Source organism: Protopterus annectens, chromosome 8.part0 (genome assembly GCF_019279795.1).
Source record: "Protopterus annectens isolate FY-2018-M chromosome 8.part0, PAN1.0, whole genome shotgun sequence".
In the NCBI taxonomy this organism is placed as follows: domain Eukaryota; kingdom Metazoa; phylum Chordata; order Ceratodontiformes; family Protopteridae; genus Protopterus; species Protopterus annectens.
Genome location: NC_056741.1, coordinates 714048361 through 714068041, shown reverse-complemented (window position 1 = coordinate 714068041; position 19681 = coordinate 714048361). Strand labels below are relative to the sequence as shown.

General features: G+C 38.8%; 1 protein-coding gene across 3 annotated transcripts in view; it reads left to right on the top strand.

Annotated features, from left to right (window-relative positions):
• Positions 1–19681, top strand: part of DAP3 (death associated protein 3) — a 1113059-nt gene that overhangs the window by 102173 nt on the left and 991205 nt on the right. For all 3 annotated transcript variants that reach the window (XM_044080167.1, XM_044080166.1, XM_044080165.1), the window contains exon 2: positions 5844–5893. In XM_044080167.1, the coding sequence (XP_043936102.1) occupies positions 5846–5893 (48 nt within the window). In that variant the 5' untranslated portion in view covers positions 5844–5845. The remainder of the gene's footprint in view (positions 1–5843; positions 5894–19681) is intronic.

Below are 19681 nucleotides of genomic sequence, written 5' to 3'. Positions count from 1 at the left end.
TATTTTTTTTCTAAATGACTTAAGTCTGTCAGCATCCATTCCAGTATATATAGTTTGTATATCACTGGAGCAAGTTATTGGTCTGTCGTTTTTAGGATGGCATTCAGGCTTGCTTTTGAGGAGGAATATGTTCCTGTTAATAAGGTTGATATCTGTTCGGGATGCACATACGAGTAATTCTTACTATGGGCAAGTTTTTGTGCAGAAATGTTACTCTTCCTCTCAAGACAACAAGGAGGTTAAGGATTACCTGATTTGATCAACTTATCCTACTACTCTCTTTCCATCTTCCATTGCTAGATACATTCCTTCAACCCTTTAATTATTGTCCACAGCTTTTCTTCTTTGTCTATGCCTTAAGTGATATTTTAATAAAGGTAGTGTTTAAGAGAAGGCAGGAATTTTTGTATCTTTAGACCCCATTTCTCCCAAACATTATTTTGCATGTATTGTACCCACAAATTCCATTTATTTCTGTGTATTTTCCTCATTCCCTCTTCAAAGTTTTTTTTTCTATTTTACAATATTTGAGACGTCTTTGGCTACTGGTTTTGTTTTCCTTTTTCTAGTAATTGCTTTCTGGCAGCCAACACAATTAGTAAGACCTTAACATGTTTAGGCAATTCAGATCCTATGCCCAAAATTAAATTATTTCTTTAGTTACATCCTTTTGTTTCCCCAGTATTTCTGACAGATTACTTTTGTATGGAAGTTTTTAGATCTGGCAACACTTTGCACTCCCAAAAAATATGTTGCCAGTTAACTCTTTTCCGTAGAATATCTCCATCATTTGGTATCTACCTAAGGAAAAATTCTTATAAGTCTTCTTGGGGTATAACGGAACCTATGCAAACACTTCCAAGCAAAGATCCTAAACCTTCTATACTTTGCATACTTAGGAGTCATGCATATGTCCTCCAGTTGTTCTCTTGTAAATTCCTTTTCCTGTCTGTCCCCCTATCTTTTCTGACTTCCTCTAATTGATTCTTGTAGTTATCGTGCATTGTTTTATATGCTATACTATCCTATTTTTAATAGCTTATGTTCAAAATTCTGCTAAATATCCTACCAGAGCAGATGTTTCATTTAGGAATCCCGTAACCCTTTCTCTTTATCGACCACTGGTAGGGAAGACAGTGTCTCTAACCTGCAGTCCAAAGTAGTTCTTGGCCTCATGCCACCCATTACCTTTCCCTAATTATGTGGTTTCTTTGTCTGTGTATTCCTAGTAAATCCCAGTCCCCTTTTGCCTTTTGCCGTACTTCTACTTAGTCATTCCTGTTGGCAAAAATCTCCATTTTCCTTTCATGTGTTGGCTTAGTTTGTACAATACTTCATGCAGCTTTATGAACATAATATTCAGCATGGTGGTTATCATTCTCTTTAAGGATCTGCATCCAAATTCCCATTCTTGTTTTTTCTTAAACCTTTCCCCCCCAGCTCCAACTTCAACATTATCGTTTTCAGTTAACTGTCTACTTGTGTTATGTAGATTTGCCTTAACTGGGTAGCTCTAAAATATCACCCAAATCAGGTAATTATAAATCTACTTACTCTATTGGAAGGATCAACTTGTCACTCTTAACTGTTGCCCTCTTCCCATCCCAGAATAATTTCTTCAACTGTGTGTTAATAATTGTCCATAACATTTCCTCTAATTGATAAAAATAAGCCTTATCTGTATATAAAACTAAAGTGGCTACAACATTTTCATTGCTAGTATCTTTCTATCTATAAACAGAAGCTTATAGTTTCTCAATTTTTTTTATCTTTTATTTAGAGGCAGTCCCCAGGTTATGGATGTTTGACTTGCGGAAAACCCATAGATATGAATGGGCTGCCGCAATATCGGAAATGATGTGAAAAATAAAATAGTTTCCCATATCCGTGTGTGTGAGACGGAGAGAGAGATTGGGAGACTTAGAGCGATATGTGAGTGAATGCGCGTATGAATGAGGAAGTGACTGTGTTTGTATGTATGGTGTGTGAGAGCAATTGTGTGCAAGTGTATGAGGAAAGAGAAAGAGACTGTGTATGAAAGAGTGAAGAGTGACCATGATGTGTGAGTGAATGACCATGATGTGTGAGTGAATGGAGGTATGAATGAAGTCTGTGTGTCTGTGTGTGATATCCCTAAACCTCTTGGAGTAAGAAATTTGGACTAAGCTATAAATTGGGACAAATGCCCAATAATACAGACTATTTTAATAAATCTTGCTGTTATGAACTCAGAAAATTGATAGAATAACAGGTTTTCCATTAGCACAAATTTTCTGAAGGATTTGAAGTCTGTAACTCAAATGTCTGTAATTATTTTCTAAATGTAATATGTAATGATTTACCCCTAATTTGCCAGAAAACCAGAAGTATATGAAAAATAGACCAAAAATAGGATGCCAAAATCTGGATATTCTGCGAAAATCTGTACAGTTGAGAGGTATGTCTGTGAAAAAGTCCTCCTAGACACTGCATTTAATAACAAGATGCCTTAAACCAGCTTTGTTGATAGGAAGTAAGGAAGTATAGCTACAGTATTATGTTTAAGATTGTTTTTGTTTGAAAGTGTTTAAGTGTTTTATATGCAAAGAAAAGTAAAATAAATACTAGACTTAAGCAAACATTTGGCTAAGTGACATTTAATAGGAACCATATGTACGTGTTTCGACTTGCATACAAATTTGACTTAAGGATAGACTAAAAAATGGATCCTGTCATTAACCCGGTGACTGCCTGTAGTCTCTTCCCACATATTAGCTGTCGTAACATGAGCCTTTTTTTTTATCAGTACTCCCAAGTACTTTATCTTATTTCCCATAAATATTGGTATTGCTGAGCCAAGTCAAGATAGGGTACATAATTTGCAACAGTAGCGTTTTTGTTTTATCTTCATTAATTTTGTATTCTGAAAAAAACTTGAAACTGTTCCAGAATATTCCACTTCACCGAGATGTCTTTTTCTGGAGTCATCAAGGATGAAGTAGTATCATATGCAAATAATGGCAACTTTTTTTGATTACTATATTGATTATATTTCCGAGTCCCTTATTTATTTTTTTTGCTAGTAGCTCTAAATGTAAAGCAGCTAAATGGGAAAGGGGATATCCCTGCTTGAGTCCAATGTTCAAACACAACTTATAGGAGGGTAACCCGTATACGTTAATTCTTGCCTCTTATCCTTCATATATCATATAAAATTAACCTTGTTATTGAATTATGGAATGCAAATGTTTCCATTGCCCTATTCAAAAAATTCCCACACACACTGTTGAATGCTGCGTCTGCATACTGACCCACTAATAATAGCTGCTTTGTCTTGCATGCTTCTTCCCTCTGATTCATAATTGTTCTGTTAATGTGAAATGTTTGCCTTCCTTTTCACAAAACTACATTGATCCGTATCTATCAGTTTTGGCAACATCTTTGCCATTCTTGTTGCTAATTTAGACATAAGCACTTCAAAACCATGTTTTAAGATTGAAATGTTTCTATATTTTGGCAAGGCTGACAGATCTTTACCCTCTAGGTAATACAACCACTATAGCTTTCCTCCAAGATGCTGGTGTTTCCCCTCCTTTTAAAATACTGTTTAACAAACTCTTCTACATACTTATCATTTTTCCCTCCAAACTCAAACTTCCACAGAAATGACATATTGTCCTGGAGTCATCCCTGCAGATTAACTGTGAATTACAGTTTTATGTTGTCTCTTCCTGTCTTAACTGCTAGTTGTTGAGCCTCATCTTCCCTTAATCTTGGAATAATTAAGTATTTCATACATATTCTATTTGTGCTCTCTTGGTAATTCCTCTGCTTTGTATAGATTTTCATAACATTTCCGATATATTTCTAATACCTCCTATAGTATCTCAATCTTTTTTTCTCGTAGGCTACCTACTTTTGGCAACAACCCTTTCTAATTTTGATTGACCAAGTTGTTATACTAAAAGTTTTTATGGTGTGGAGATGTTATCAGAAATACTTGCTTAACCGTGATTTTTTCTAAGCTTCAGCATATTATCCAAATACTCCCTTATTTTCTCTGTAGCATTATGCAGTTATTACTCTTCATTTTCTGTCAGATTACCTTTATTTTGCAATACTTTAATCTTTATCAGCCCCTCTGAATAATTATTATTACTTCTTGCCCACATCTTCTTTTTTCTACCCTGTTTTTGAACTTCATTTTCATTTTACCCCAATTACTTGCTATACTTTCTGAAGAAATTTCTATCTTCCCTAATAAGTCTTTAATAATTTCCAGTACCTATTCCTTAAATTCCTATACTTTTAACAAGTAGGTGGGGAAGAACCTGAGTCTGATTTTTTGCTTCATTACCCTGCATGTGTATATTTAGTTTTTTCAGTGCATGATCTGAAATAGTTACAGGATGTGTTAAAACTTTTAATTAAATGCGCATGTTCTTATGAAATATAATTTCTCTCCAGTCTTAGCCTTGTTTTGTACTTTGAGGAATAATGCATAAACATCGTTCATACCAAGTACTTTCAAAATTTTCTTCAGAAATATATTCTCTGTTATATTTTTCCCTTCTATGTCCCATACAGTCTGCCTTCTGCAAATCAAGTTCCACTTCCCACCTAGAAGTAATGCTCCCTGCTGAAATGTGATGATTTCTCACAAAACTTTTTCTTAAGCTCCATAGTAGTAGTTTTTGTTGGAATGTAAATTTGTGCTGGCTTAATCTTTCTCCCTTGACAGTAGCCCTTTAATACCATAAATCTACCATTACTGTCTTTTGTTTTCTACTTTTGGAGCAGTCCATATTATTATTACCCTTTTCCTTTTGACCCCGATCATCATCGGCCTCCTTTTGTCCATTTTTTCTACATGAGGTCAGGGCATGGTATTAACTGTCGGCAACTCTCTCTATTCATTGCCACACTCCTGCCTTCAATAGTCCTTTGTCTTTGATATTCTGCTGAATGTCCATATCAAAATTCACATGCTCATTTGCTTATTTCTTTCCAAATGTGTTTCTGGCAACATTGATATTTGCACTCTGCATTTCTTAGTATAATTCAGTACTCTCCTTTTGTCTAAATTTGGAAGGCCCATTGAGTAACAATGATAAAAATATTCCTCCCACTTATTATAAATGTTCTAACCCGACCTGCTAGTATTTTTAAGAACTTAAAGAAATTTCTCTTTTTTTGTATTGAAATTAGGTGCATATATATTTGTTGGGTTGTGCTCATTAAAACTTTTATTGGAGTGTAAAGAAGTTATGTAACAGTTTGCTTTAGCTGCTGACATACCTCCAGGGATTAATGGATTCATTAACATCAAATGTTTACTAAAAGCTCAGAAAATTTACAATGTGAATATGGATTGACAAAGGTTTTAATTTATGCATAGGTCTAATGTTTAGTTTGTTTAGGGATTATGTTGTATTTTTTCCATTTTTAGGTAATGAATAATGATACTTTATATATAGGGTTGACTGTTGGAGCAGTAAAAGTTCTTATGAACTTGTGTGGATTATTAAAAGAATGAAAAACTTTAAATTATTTTGAGTCCATCTTACTTTTTCCTTTTGGAAGTATTGTTCGTTTAGTTGTGTTAAAACTTAATGTACAGCACTGTTTTTGTTTTTGATTGACTTGTTATACATGACAGTTCTTTGAAAGTGCATTTCCAACTTTTGTCTTCCATGCATACACTGTTTATGAACAGTGGAGGGTCAGCATCTGTGTCAGGAAAATGAAATACTTTTTGGCTGTCTTACTTGTATTCTTCAAGCTTTCACATTTTATCATTTATGACCATTTAAGCTGTATTGCTTTTTTCTGTTATTGTAAAAACATGTTTTTCTTCTTTTCAGATATGTCTTTACAACATATTGTGTCAAGAAGCACTTGCCTTGTGAATCAGGTAAGACGTGATTTCTTTCTATGCCTAACTTTGGAATTGTTTTACTTTAAATTCCTTGGTACGAGTTCTTTTATTGTCCCAGGTCTAACACTTTTTAAAGGGGTGATTTCTTGTAGCTGTTGTAACAATGTGGCTTGCACAAATTTACATGAACAAGACCTAACAATCTAGATCTGACTAGGGCTTGAAATATTAGTTTTTACTTAACACTGCACTGTAAAGATATGAAGTAGTTTCTGTATGAGCTCACATCACAAAGCGCAATGGGAGACAACATGCATGATGAAACTGTACAGTTATGTGAACTCCAGAACTGCTGTTTGTGTATAAAAATGTTGTAGAGAATTATTTTGGATGGAGTTACTTGTTGGTAGGAATTTTCTAGAATGTTGAGTATTTCAATGTTTTATGTAGGCTGCATGATTCCATTTGTAGATGCATAGATGGCAAAAAGTAGCTTGATATTTTGACAATTGGTATGATATGGTGCACTGAAAAACACAACTGAGCATGGTTCATTCAGCTTTTGTCAAGGAACACACAAATTACCAAAGATGCCTGTGTAAGTATGTACCATTTTGAGGACATCCCTCAGAAAATGCAAGTCAAATCCTCAGTTGAGTATCTGGCATAGATGTATTTTATCTTGGTAAACAAGAAGTAATATTGTAACAAAAACAAAAAATCAGAAATTGAGTACTGTTAACTACATTTTCTTTCTCTGGCTCTTCAGAACATGAATAATATAGGCCTGAAGCTGTTTGTTAACGTGGAAGTGAGGCAAATGTGATATTTGTACCACTTATCGGCACATGCTGTACAAGAAAGGAATTGAACAGAGTGGTAGTGTAAAATGTTGGACGAATTTGCAGAATGGTGGGGACATGCCTGTGGTCATGCTTGGTCCGTTCATTTTAGAGCTTTCCATTGATAATTTAATTTTGAGTCAAGAGTACCTTAAACTCTTTCAAAGGAGTATGTGTTCATGAGACATTCGGGCAACATTTTAACATGGTAGTTGCAGACTTGCAGCGAACAAGTAGAATATTATTGCCAATGTTGAATTGGGACTTCATAATAAATTTGTTGTGTACTGCCATTTACTCAGCGCAAACAAACACAGCAGGGTGCGTGGATCATGGTGTCAAGAGGGCGCATTTTTCTAAAACTGAGTGAATGCCATTTTTAATAGCTGTATTTATTGTTTAACCACTTAAGACCTGATAGGCGCACAGCGCTTTTATATGTTTTTTTTTTGTTTTTTTTTTTTTTTGGTGGGGGTATCCAAGACATTTGGTCTCCTTAAGTGGTTTCCTCAGAATTGCACAGCATGCAAGTGACATTTGAAAATAATTAAACCCAAGTATACAGATAACACCTGGAAGTTGACTGTAGTCTTTACCTTCTGTTGTATTATTTTCCCAGGCAAATAGCTAAAAGGAAGACGTTGAAAATAGCTTTGCAGTCCATTCTGAAAGTGACTGAATGTTAAAGGTTTTAAGGAGAGCATATGTAAGATACATAAATCATTATTTATAATTTTTTCTCCTTACAACTGATGCATGGTAATAAAGTATGCCAGTACACTAGTAACATCAGATTGACATAAGATATGGTATATGGAGCTCCTCCATGTCAAAGGACTAATGCCACTGCATGTTATGCAGCTCTGTATCTGAAACTTTTCCAGGCTGATAGCTCCTCTCTTTTTATCTGCAGTACCCCTCATAACAGCTTCATAGTTTTATCTCTTCTGTTTGTCAAAGCAGAAGCATTGGAGAAACTGCCCCAGCTTACTTTTCAAATGTTTGCATTATTTTATTTGAAAATTTAAGTGGTTTGCTGTTAAATTTAGTTTACTCCTACTCCTTTTTGTTTTAATGGTTCCAGTTATCGTTCCTTGTGTTCCGACTGGAGTGCTTCTCTAACAATCTGGAAATATATCGCTGATAAGTATATTTCTTGGCAATTTTCAGAGTTCTGCATTGTCTTAATTTTTGCCTGACTGAATTGATTTATACATTTGCTGAAATTGTTTGCTGTTTTCTCATCTGTTCTGAAACTGGTCCCGCCCCCTTCCTATGGTGGTGTTAAAAAAAACTGTCAGACCAGTTTTATAAACTGTGTTTTTCAACTGTTTAACTGTTGAGCGCTGCGCACACAAGTGTGATAGCCATTTTTCTGCTTTAAAAGTGTTTTACTGTATCTTTTCTAATTTTTGAAAAAAAATCCTATCTGTCTACTCGTTTCCCACCTTTCTATAACCAGTAGAGTCCGGTTTTCAGATTTTGCTGAATTCTGGGCTGTTTTGTAGTTTCTGCATTGCCCAGTCCTTACTATGATAGAAGGAAGCTTCTCTGCTCATCAGTGAGAGGGGTGAGCTTTGAGCAGCCTTACCTGCTGCTGGAGGAGTCGTTTCAGCTCAGAATCTGTAGTTTTATTGGCCATTTTAGGCTATTTCTATCCCTTTCATCTTTCTGCTTATAAACACGTGTTTGTGTATCGTGCAGCTTTGTTTAACTAGGGCTAAACTATTCCCGGGTCCAGAAAGTCTGCTGTTCTAATTTTCCTTTGAACTAGCCAGTTTTCTAGTTTTAGCACTCAAAACTATTTCCTTGTGCTCAGCACTTGTTCAAAACTTGTTGCAAGCACTAAATAATCTACAAATTGCTGCAGCACTCAACTTTCCTCACTTGTTAGGAGGAAAACAGTTTTTAGTACTTAAATTAATAAGCACCTATCCAGGCATGTCTAAGGGTCAGCTCCCAGTATTTCTCCTGTCCACCTGATTAATCTGGGCATCTTGGGGCAATGTAGCAGTTGCCTCATGTACACTGACAACTCTCTCCTCCTACCATCCAACACTACAACCTGTGAGAGATGCACTTATACAGGCAATCTGGAAGCCAAGCTGTCTCCAGCCAGGACCGTACTAGACAGTCAAGAGGAGAAGATAAACACCTGCACCACACCACACTCCACACACAGTCATCAAAACCTACACCACCTAAATCCACACATAGTAGCACAAAACACACACCTACATTCGCGGAGGCTGTCAATAAAAATCTGCCCAAACAGAGACTTTCAAAGCTGAAATGCAAGCAACCACCCCCAACACTATCCAAATGACACACAGCCCACAAAATCAGTGTGCCACTTAACCTCCGCCTATAAGGCAAAACAACGTACCAAATGCACACTAGTTATAGGAGACACCATAGTCAGACTGATGTCCCACTCAGGCTAAACAAGGAGAAAGTTACTGTCAGCTGCCTGTCGGGTGCCAGGAGCCGCCGCCTAATGCAAGCACTCGGGTCACTCCACAACAAGTACAACTATGACTCTGTCATTGTCCATGTTGGTGTGAATAACCTGAGACATACCTCCCTGGACTACATGAAAAGAGACATTGAGGAGCTCTCGGATCATGTAGCCCAGGCAGGTATGACCCTAGCCCTGAGTAGCATCCTGCCATTGCCCAGAATTATACCACAATACAAAGGCAAAATGAATGACTTCAACAATTGGTTAAGCTTCTGGTGTCATTCTAAGGGGATCCAGTGTTTGTCTGCCTGGAACAACATGATCGACACACTACGATGCTTTGCCAGAGGTGTAGCCTGCACTTGTCGCCCCTGGAATTCCGGATGCTGGCTAAGGCTCTTGCCACCCCTATAGTGCCTTTTTTTTAGGCAAGGTTCAAACGACAAACTCGCCACCGTACCAGGTATGCAAGCAAATATGAGGGTTATGCTACTCTGTGCTAGAAGTCTAAACCTCAAAATGTACTCACTCAAGGCACTCCTTAAAATGGAGAACATCGACATCTGTGCAGTGACGGAGACCTGGTTCAAGGCTCCAGAGAGCACCCCTGCATTACTAGACTATAACTCATACCACTCCTTTTGGCCACCAGACCTGGACTGAAGCACTAAAAGGAGGAGGCATGTCCATATTCATTAAGGATATCCACACCTCCAGGCTAGTTACTCAACATAACGCATCCGAAATGATCCAAATGCAGCTAACACTGGCCAAGACTGCAATCCAGGTTGTAGCTTGTTACAGATACCCCGCCATGCCCCAGGATGCCCACTCCACATTTCTTGATATACTGGGTAATATTAAGGTACAGCCCAATACCCTAATAATGGGCGATTTCAACTACCCCGCCATCAACTGGGAAAACTACTAGTGTACTAACTCATTTGCGCAACGTTTTCTGGAATTCATAAATTCCAGCCCCCTGGATCAGCTTGTCCATACTCCCACCCAGGGCAGCAATATCCTGGACCTGGTCATTAACAATATGGGCAACCGATGTTCCACGTCAGAGGTCAACTCCTCGCTGGTCAGATCTGACCACAAACTAATCACCCTAGACATCAGTATCCCGCCCCCTCCCGTAAACAGCTTCTCCAAAGCCAACTTCATGCTTCTTAAGACAGAAGTGGCAAGCTTCACAACACCCATACAGACGGAAAATAGAGGTACTACTGCTGAGTCCTATACAAATGCATTGTATAAGCACATGCACGAGTGCATGGATCGTGCCATTCCCAACCGAACCAAGACGTTATCTTCCAAAAAAAAGAAAGCCAATCTGGTGGTCCTTTGCCATAAACAAACTCTACAACAGAAGGAAGAAGCTGTTGCAAAAAAGAGTAAAATCCCCTGATTGCAGGAACTCCCTGGTCAGCCTCAGTAAGAAGCTGAGATCGCTCATAAAATCCTTCAAAGCTAGTTAGGAAAATAAAATCACCACTGATTCTAAAAACAGCCACTAAGCATTCTACAGCTCTGTCAAGAATCTCAATGGCGACACTCGGATCTGCTCTGCGCTACAGCACAATGGCTCTAGATTTACAGAACCAACTGATATTGCCAACATCCTGGCAGATGGGTTCAGTGCAAACTTCACCCCCCACCCCCAAAGGCCCCATCACTATACCGGAAGAATGCAAAGCCCCTGTAATCACGGCTGCACAAGTAAAGACCGCACTCTCCAAAGCCAAAAACACAGCATCCATGGGACCTGACAACATCCCAGGCTGCGTTCTGCACAAACTACAGAATGAACTGGCACCCCACCAAAGTACCATGTTCAGTCATTGCCTCACTTCAGGCTTTCTGCCTACTGAGTGGTGCACAGCAACGGTTATCCCACTCCACAAAGGGGGTGCCACCACGGACCCTTGGAACTACCGCCCCATTAGCCTGACTAGCTTGGCCTGCAAGGCCATGGAACTTTATTTATTTATTTATTTATTTTATTTTACATTTGTTAACTGGGAGAATCCGACTGGATACATGTCCATTTTCAGCGGAGGCCCGGGGAGAAAAGCTCCAGGTACATAAGACATATGAACATTGTTAATGCAAAAAAGGAAGATAGTTGAGTTCTAAATACAATATAAAGATACATCACATCTTGGGAAAAAAATAACAGCAGCATATAAAAAAAAAACATAGGTCAGTTACAAAGGCGAGGCGCCTTGTTAAAAAGTGGTTAAGGATAGTGAGGTAAGAGAAGGGTAAATGATAGTGGTTAATCAGGTTTGGAACAGGGACATTGCCAGAGAGTATTGAGATGGGGTTTAAGCTTTTTTTTGAATTGTAGGAGTGAAGGTTCTGAGGTGAGCATGGTCGGTAGGGAGTTCCACATTTTACCTACAAAGTTTGAGAATAGAGAATCCCCAGCAGAATTATTGGCTTTGGTAGTTTGAGCTAAGATCTTATTGGAGGAGCGTAAAGATTGCAGGTTAATATAGGGGTGAATGATGTTTTTCAGAGCTGGTGTTTTCCCTGGGTGATACAGTATCTGGTGAGCCGTTTTGAGTTGGTTGAAATGGAGTTGGCTGGAAAACTCTAACCACCCTAGTTGCTTCAAGTTAGTGCAGTGGTGCGTTCTAAAGGTGGAATTTGTGGCAAATCTAGCTATGTGATTGTAACAAGAAGCAAGTTTGTTAAGGGTTGTCTTGTTTAGGTTTGTAAAAAGGGGGGAGGCATAGAAAAGAGTTGATAGTAGGTGTGTGCTGGCAATTGTAATTTTAGCATGAGGAGTGAGAAAGTGTTTTACTTTATAGAGAGAGCCAAGCTTTTTTATTGACGGTTTTGATGGTTAGATTGAAATGGGTGTCAAATTTAAGGGAGTTATCAATGGTAACACCTAATAGCTTTGTGTGAGCTTCTGGTGATATAGTGATTCCATTGGAGGATGTAATAGAGAAGGTGGGGGGAAGAGTCTTGTTAGTGGGTGAGAAAGTAAGTAGTTTTGTTTTGTTGGGGTTGAGAACTAGTTGACGACTTGAGAACCATTTTTCTATTAGGTTGAAGGTGTCTTGGGTTGAAGCAGTGAGGTCTGCCAGGTTGGAGGCAGTGCTAATGATAGTCGAATCATCTGCATATTGAATGCATGTGGCATGGGGGGTGATTGTGGGCAGGTCATTAACAAAGATGGTGAAGAGAAGAGGGCCAAGAATAGATCCTTGGGGAACTCCGTGTAACAGATAGGCACGTGGATAATTTGTCCTGCCATAGAACAGCCTGTTGCCTATTGGACAGGTAGGATTGGAACCATTTCAGCGTGGAATTGCTGAGTGATAGTTTTTTAATGTATGGAGGAGTTGAATGTGGTTCACCATATCAGAGGCCTTGGAGAGGTCTAAGAAAAGAGCAGATGAACTTATCTTGGAGCTTATAAACAAGAACATAGGTAACCTCCAAACTCTGGACCCCACTCAGTTTGGGTTTGTAAAAGGTAGGTCAGGTCTCCTAAACCTGATTGACTTCTTTGAAGCAGTCACCAGAGCTGTGGAAGAGGGTAAGGTGGTGCACACAGCCAATCTTGACCTCTCCAAGGCTTTCGACACAATGCCCCACTCTGGAATTATAGATAAACTCACTAGACTGGGCATAAATCCCTATGTCACAAGATGGGTGGCCAACTGGCTCACTGACAGAACCCACACAGTGAAAGTACCTGACTCTAAATCCAGCTTCAGACCAGTGATAAGTGGAGTACCACAGGGCTTAGTTCTGGGTCCTTTCCTGTTTGGCATCTACGTCTCAGAAGACCAGGCTAATACAGCAGGTCCTTGGCTAATGAAGTTCACAGACGACTGCAAACTAGGTGCCATAATAGAATTGCCTAATGATGTGGACATTCTACAAAGGGGCCTCACTTAGACTGATGCTTGGTGTCAGTCATGGCCTCAAGTTCACTGCCAAGAAGCTCATTGTCATCCCCTTTGGGAAAAACACTGTACCCACGAACTACCACATGGGCAGTAGCCTACTAAACACCGAAAGTGTGATAAGAGACCTTGGGACACAGGTGGACAGTAGTCTCTGTTTTGATGATCACATTGCCATAGTACTCGGGGAAATCCTTCTACGTGGCACACCTCATCACAAAGGGGTTCACCTCCAGAAAAAAAGAGGTCATTGTTTCTCTCTACTCATCCGTCATCAGACCCATTAGAGTACAATGCCCCATTTGGCATGTACCTCGCAAGACATCTACAACAACTAGAAAGGCCACAGAAATACCTCACTAAGAGGATTACCAGCCTCAAACAGATGCCATATGCACACTGTCTAAAAAAAACTCAAGCTCTACTTCGTCGCTTATCGCCTACTCATAGGCGACCTCTGCCTAACATACAAAGCCATGTCAAACCCAGATCTGTTGGACATGCTACACTTAAAAGAAACCCCAATCCTTCCCAGCCACATGCTGCAGGGACCTAAACTTTCCCACCACAATAAACAGAACATGCTGGAGGGATAGATTTGTGTTCCAGAGACTTCCCATGCTCTGGAACAGACTACCCATTCATGTCGAGCAAAGCTCCTCAGTAGCCATCTTTAAGAAAAATGTCAGCAATTAGATAGGAAGTAGGAAATTCACCCCAGGGATCACTTATATTGCTCTGCTAGACAGGGGCGCAGGAAAATAACTTTCTTGGGTGGCGAAAGCCAGGGAACATTTTTGGCTAGGCTTATATAGGTCCCAGGGCCAGTAGCCTAGTATCTACCTATGAACCTATAACTTCTTCCCGCCCACCCCTTTTTTATACTCCTCAATTTTGCTATTTTAAATGGTCCCTTTTGTAGGTCTTTTTGTTGCTCAGCTCACCATTTCTTTTTAACTTTACTTATTGGTTTGTTGCCATGTTTGTAGAATTTTTTGCAAGACATCTCTAATGCTGTTGCTACTGTGTGCTTTTTTTACTGTTAAAAGTGCTTGTTTGAAATGGGGAGCTAGATTTTAAAAATGTAAAAGCATGCACAAAATTCTAGTGTAAGAAAAGCATTCCCTTTGTTTGCTTAGATGAACATAAATTTTCTGCTGTTTATTTCCCCAGTAAACAAATGTGAAATGAAGTGAAATATTTGTGAGTCAGTTATACCTGCCTTTTACTATTAATGATGGAAGGAACAAGTTAAATGTGTTTAGAATTAAACTTCTGAACATGCTGCTGACTTCATCCTTGAGCCCAGACTCCAGACTAGGATCAACTCCATCACCCCCACTTCTGAGTCTGCACTTGTCAGGGATGATTATTCAAGATGCAAGAGCAAAGACAAAAAAGAAATGTAAATAAGGTCGTAAAATGCTTTCTATGTCCTCAACCTAAAAGCTATCAGACTGCAGATAAGTTGACTTCCGTTCAGTTTTCCTGGTGTGTACAAGTCTTCTACCAGCCCAGACGTATTGCAACTGAAAGGATGATGTCTTTGCCTGATTTGGGAGGCATAGAAAATTTTAGGCTATAGACCATTGCAGCACGTTATTTTAGATACTGTTAAATAACTCCTCCGGAAACTGACAATGAAAAGTTGATGGAAGCCTTTTTCAAGCACTAGCAAAAAAAATAAATAAATTATTCCCTCTTCCCCCTATAGTATTGAGGCAGAGAGAGGCACTTCAATTTGTATCTACAATTTTGGCAAACTTTTCCCAGTTTTCCTCACTAGTCCTTGTCTGGGAACCATTCTCATGGAGACCATAATCAAATCACTTGACATTCAGAGCTGAGGTTTCAGAACCACTGCTTTTGAGGTTGTGTTTCTTTTACTGACAACTTTGCTGTTGGTGTCAATATTTCAAGGTCTTTTCACCTCAGAGTTGGAGTTCAGCCAATCTGGGTAAAGCTTTGTTGTGATGTTGATGTTCTTGCCAGTCTCACCGGGTTAAATTTCCAACTTTCCTGATTAAATCTGTTTTATAGCTTGCCTGAGGTAGATCAGTATGCCGTTAGGTAGCTCTGCATTTGACACTTTCTAAGGTGAATTGTTGGGGTGCACCATTTATGGATGACTTCTCCCCCCCCCCCCCAATAACCATCTTCATGAAATGATCACGTATGACATAAACAAACAACATTGACACACTGCTTTAGTTGCAAATGTTATACATCACAGACACCATTGAAACAACTGTGGTTGCAAGCATTATACATCACTTATAATCTATCCAGTCATTGTTAGTTAAGCATTATATAGCTCATTCAAATCCTGCCTCTTGAACCTTGTTCATTCTCTGCATACATTTTTCCTGCATTCCCATTTTTTCTTGTGTAGTTTGCTCCATACCTTTTCTAAGGATCCCAATTCCCAATTGTTTATCTCTGTTACTATATTTACTACTTCTAGTAAAGTTGGTCTAGACTTTGATTTCCATTTTCTAGTAATTGCTTTTTTTGGCAGCCACCATAGTTAGACTCAACAAGGCTTTACTATGTCTAGGCAATTCCAATCCTGTATCATAGCTCAAAAAATCATCTCCCCAGATAATCCAATCTGCTTACCCAGCGTCTTCGACAGAGGGTCAGCAGGGAATCCCTTAAGTCTGCCAGATCATTACATGCCCAAAAAATGTTCCCAGCCATCTCTGTCTTGTCCATCACACCTCCAACATTAGCTCTCCATCTGAGGAAAAATTATTTGGAGTCTACTTGGGATATAAAAATACCTATGTAAACCACCTCCAGGCAAAGATCCTAAATCTTCTAGACTTTTGTTGCATATTTGGGAGGTTATACATAGAGGTTATACATATATCCCCCATAGTCTTTGTGAATTGCTTATCCAGTCTCTCTTCCCAATCCTTCCTAACCTCCTCTGTTTCTTATAATTGTCATGCAATATTCTATATGCTGTACCAATTATTCATTTTTTTTACCAGCAGCTTTTGTTCTAGATTCTTTTAAACTCTACCAATGCTGGTCTTTAATTTAGGACCCCCCCCCCCGTTTCTTTCTCTTTGGCTTTACTCTGCCCTCCCTAGCAAGGATTAATGGTAACCTCTAACCTGCAGTCCAAATAAATTCTTGGCCTCTTTCCAAACCTTTCCCTTTCTAGTTATTTGCTTCCAATACCTTGGTTTCTTTGCCAGTTTTCTCAAATACATTCCAGCCCCCTCGTGTTTATTACCTGTATACATAACCACAGTCATCCCTATCAGCAGAATCTCTTTTTCACCATTCTCATGTTGGTTTAGTTCTAATAATACTCCCTGCTAATTTATGAATATAATATTCTGTATGATTTTTGTTGATCTCCTTAAGAGTCTGCATCCAAAAGCCCAAGGTGGTCTTATTTATTGAGCCCCCCCCCCCCGTATCACCATTGTTCTTTTCCACTTTGAATTATGGTTTTCTGCTTGTACTGTATATAAGAACCTTAGCTGTGTTGCTCTAAAATGCCCCCTCAATTAGGTAATCCTAGTTCACCTTGTTCTTTTGGAAGAATCAGCTTATCCTGCTTGACCCTTGTCTTCCCTTCCCAGCTAAAATCCTTCAACTTTTTTTTTTAATTGCTATCCATGGTCTCTCCTCAGGTTGATTGAAAATGTGCCTGACCTGTGTATAAGACTAAAGGGACTAAAAACAACATTGTAATTGCTTGCATCTTAGAATCCATATAACAAAGCTTCCAGTTTCTCAATTTTTATATTTTCTTCTGTTCAGTCTCTTCCACCATATCCTTAGCTGCCACAACAGAGTCATTTCTAATCCGTACTTCTAAATGCTTCATGTTATTTCCCCATAAGTATGGATATTGTTGGAATAATTCATGTGTAGGTACATAATTTACTGTTGTTGCCTTTGTTTTAGCTTCATTAATTTTGTATCCCGAGAATATTTGAAACTGTCTTAAAATTTACAATGCTGTAATGTCCCTTTCTGGTTCTGTCATGTATAAAACAATATCTGCAAATAGAGACAGCTTTTCCTACCATACCATTTCTATCCTTGAATGTTTGAGTTCCTTATTGTCTTTGCTAATGGTTCTAAATATAATGCAAATAACAAAGGGGAAAGTGGACAACCCTGTCTCGTTCCCCTACTCAAGCAGAAGTTATTAGAGAAGACCCGAACCACTTTAATTTTCACTTCCGATCCCTCATATATACTCCTAATCAACCTTATAATTGTCTCAGGGAAAAAGAATGCTTCCATTGCCCTGCTCATGTAGTCCTAGTCTACTCTGTCAAATGCTTTCTCTGCATCAAGACCCACCAGTTACAGTGGTATTTTCTTACATTCTGCTTCCCTCTGGATCACCAGTGTTCTGTTAATATTGTCAAATGTTTGCCTCCACTTTACAAAACCACACTGTTCCATATCTATCAATTTTGTTATCACCTTTGCCATTCTTTTAGCCATTGTAGACATAAACACTTTATAATCATGGTTTATTATAGAAATGGACCTGTATGAAGCTGGATCCAATGGATCTTTACCCTCCTTTGGTATTACCATTTACCACTGCCTTCTTCCAGGATGCTGGTACTTCTCCTTCTCTTATAATACTGTCAAACAAAAACCTTACAGATCTTTCAGTTTTTTTTTTCCTTCCTAGCATCTAAATTTCCACAGGAAATACTATCTATTCCTGGGGACTTTCCTTCAAATTGGTTATACATAGCCATTTTTATCTCATCTCTTCCAATCCTAACTGTTAGTAATTGAGCCTCATCTGCCTCTGACCCTGGCATATTTAATTCTTCCATAAGCATTTCTTTTTGTACCTTTTCTTGATTTCCATATTTCTATGCTTTATATAAACTGTCTTAAAATTTCTGAAATATTTCTAATACTTCGCGGATCTCTTGTTATCTTCCTTGTTATAGGCTCCCTAACCTTGGTGACGGCCCTTTCCACTTTCTCTTGCCGAATTGTGCTGAAAGTTTTTGTGCTCAAGAATTATTATCAGATAACATTTGCTTAATGGCAGTCTTTCTAAACTTGTGCATATTGTCTAGTTAATCTCTTATTTTCTGTTTAGCATTCTACAGTTGCTTCTTTTTTGTGTTTTGAGAGATTCCCCCTATTTTGCAATACTTTAACATTTGTCAGGCCCGCTAAACAATTCTTATTTCTTAACCGTATCGCTTTTTCCTTCATTTCTACCCTAGTTTTAAACTCCACTTCAGTTTTATCCCACTCCCTAGCCATATTTTCAAAAGAAATTTCTATCTTCTCTAGTAGCTCCTGAATTAATTTCAAAACCCATGCCTTAAATTCTTCTCTTTTCAACTGATGGGTGGGAAAGCACCAGTCTCTCATTTTTATTTCTTTACTTTGCATTTTTATTTTGGTTATTATTGGCGCATGATCTGAAATGGTTATTGGGTGTGTTTCAAGACCTTCAATTACCTGCACATGTTCTTGTGAGATATAAATTCTGTGAAGCCTAGCCCAATTTTTGTGTCTTGGAGAATAATATGTAAATTCCCTCTGAACTCCACGTAATGAATTCAAATCTTCCATGTCACATGTTTTCATAATTTATTTTAAAAAATGTACCCTACTTTGTTACATTTTCCCATCGAGGCCCCCAAACACATCTTCATCGTTGTAAACCGAAGTCCAGTCCCCACCTGTAAGTAAGATTACTTGCTGAAAGCTGATTATTTCTCCCAGAATTTTCTTAAGGTCCGTTATAGCAGTTTTAGGTGGAATGTAAATGCATGCCAGTATAATTCTCCTCCCTTGCCAGTAGCTCCTTAGTACTATATATCTTCCATTATTAGGTTCATAGGTAGGTACTAGGCTATTGGCCCTAGGGCGGCCCATACAAGCCTAGCCAAAAAATGTACCCTGGCTTTCACCACCCAAGAAAATTATTTTCCTGTGCCCCTGTCGAGCAGAGCCACAGAAGTGATCCCCGGAGTGAATTTCCCATTTCCCATCCAATCATCAAGATTTTATTTGGAGTGCTAATGAGGAAGCTCTGTTTGACATAGATAGGTAGTCTATTCTAGAGTATGGGAAGTCTCTGGGACAGGAATCTATCCCTCCAGCATGTTCTGTTTATTGTGGTGACAAGGTTTAGGTCCCTACAGCATGTAGCTCGGAGGGATTGGGATTTCTTTAAGTGGAGCATGTCCAACAGCTCTGGGTTTGACATAGCTTTGTATGTTGGGCAGAGATCGCCCCTGAGTAGGCGATATGCGATGGAGTGAAGCTGTAGTTTTTTGAGACTGTCTGCATAGGGCATCTCTTTGAGGCCAGTAATACTCTTTGTGAGGTATTTCTGTGGTCTTTCCAGTTGTTGTAGATGTCTTGTGAGGTACATACCAAAAGGGGCGTTGTACTCTATAATGGGTCTAATGAGTGATGATTAGAGGGGAACAATGACCTCTTTTTTTTCTGGATGAGAATCCTTTTGTGATGAGATGAGCCACGTAGAAGGATTTCCTGACCACTGTGGCATTGTGATTATCAAAGGAGAGACTACTGTCCACCTGTGTCCCCAAGGTCTCATCACATT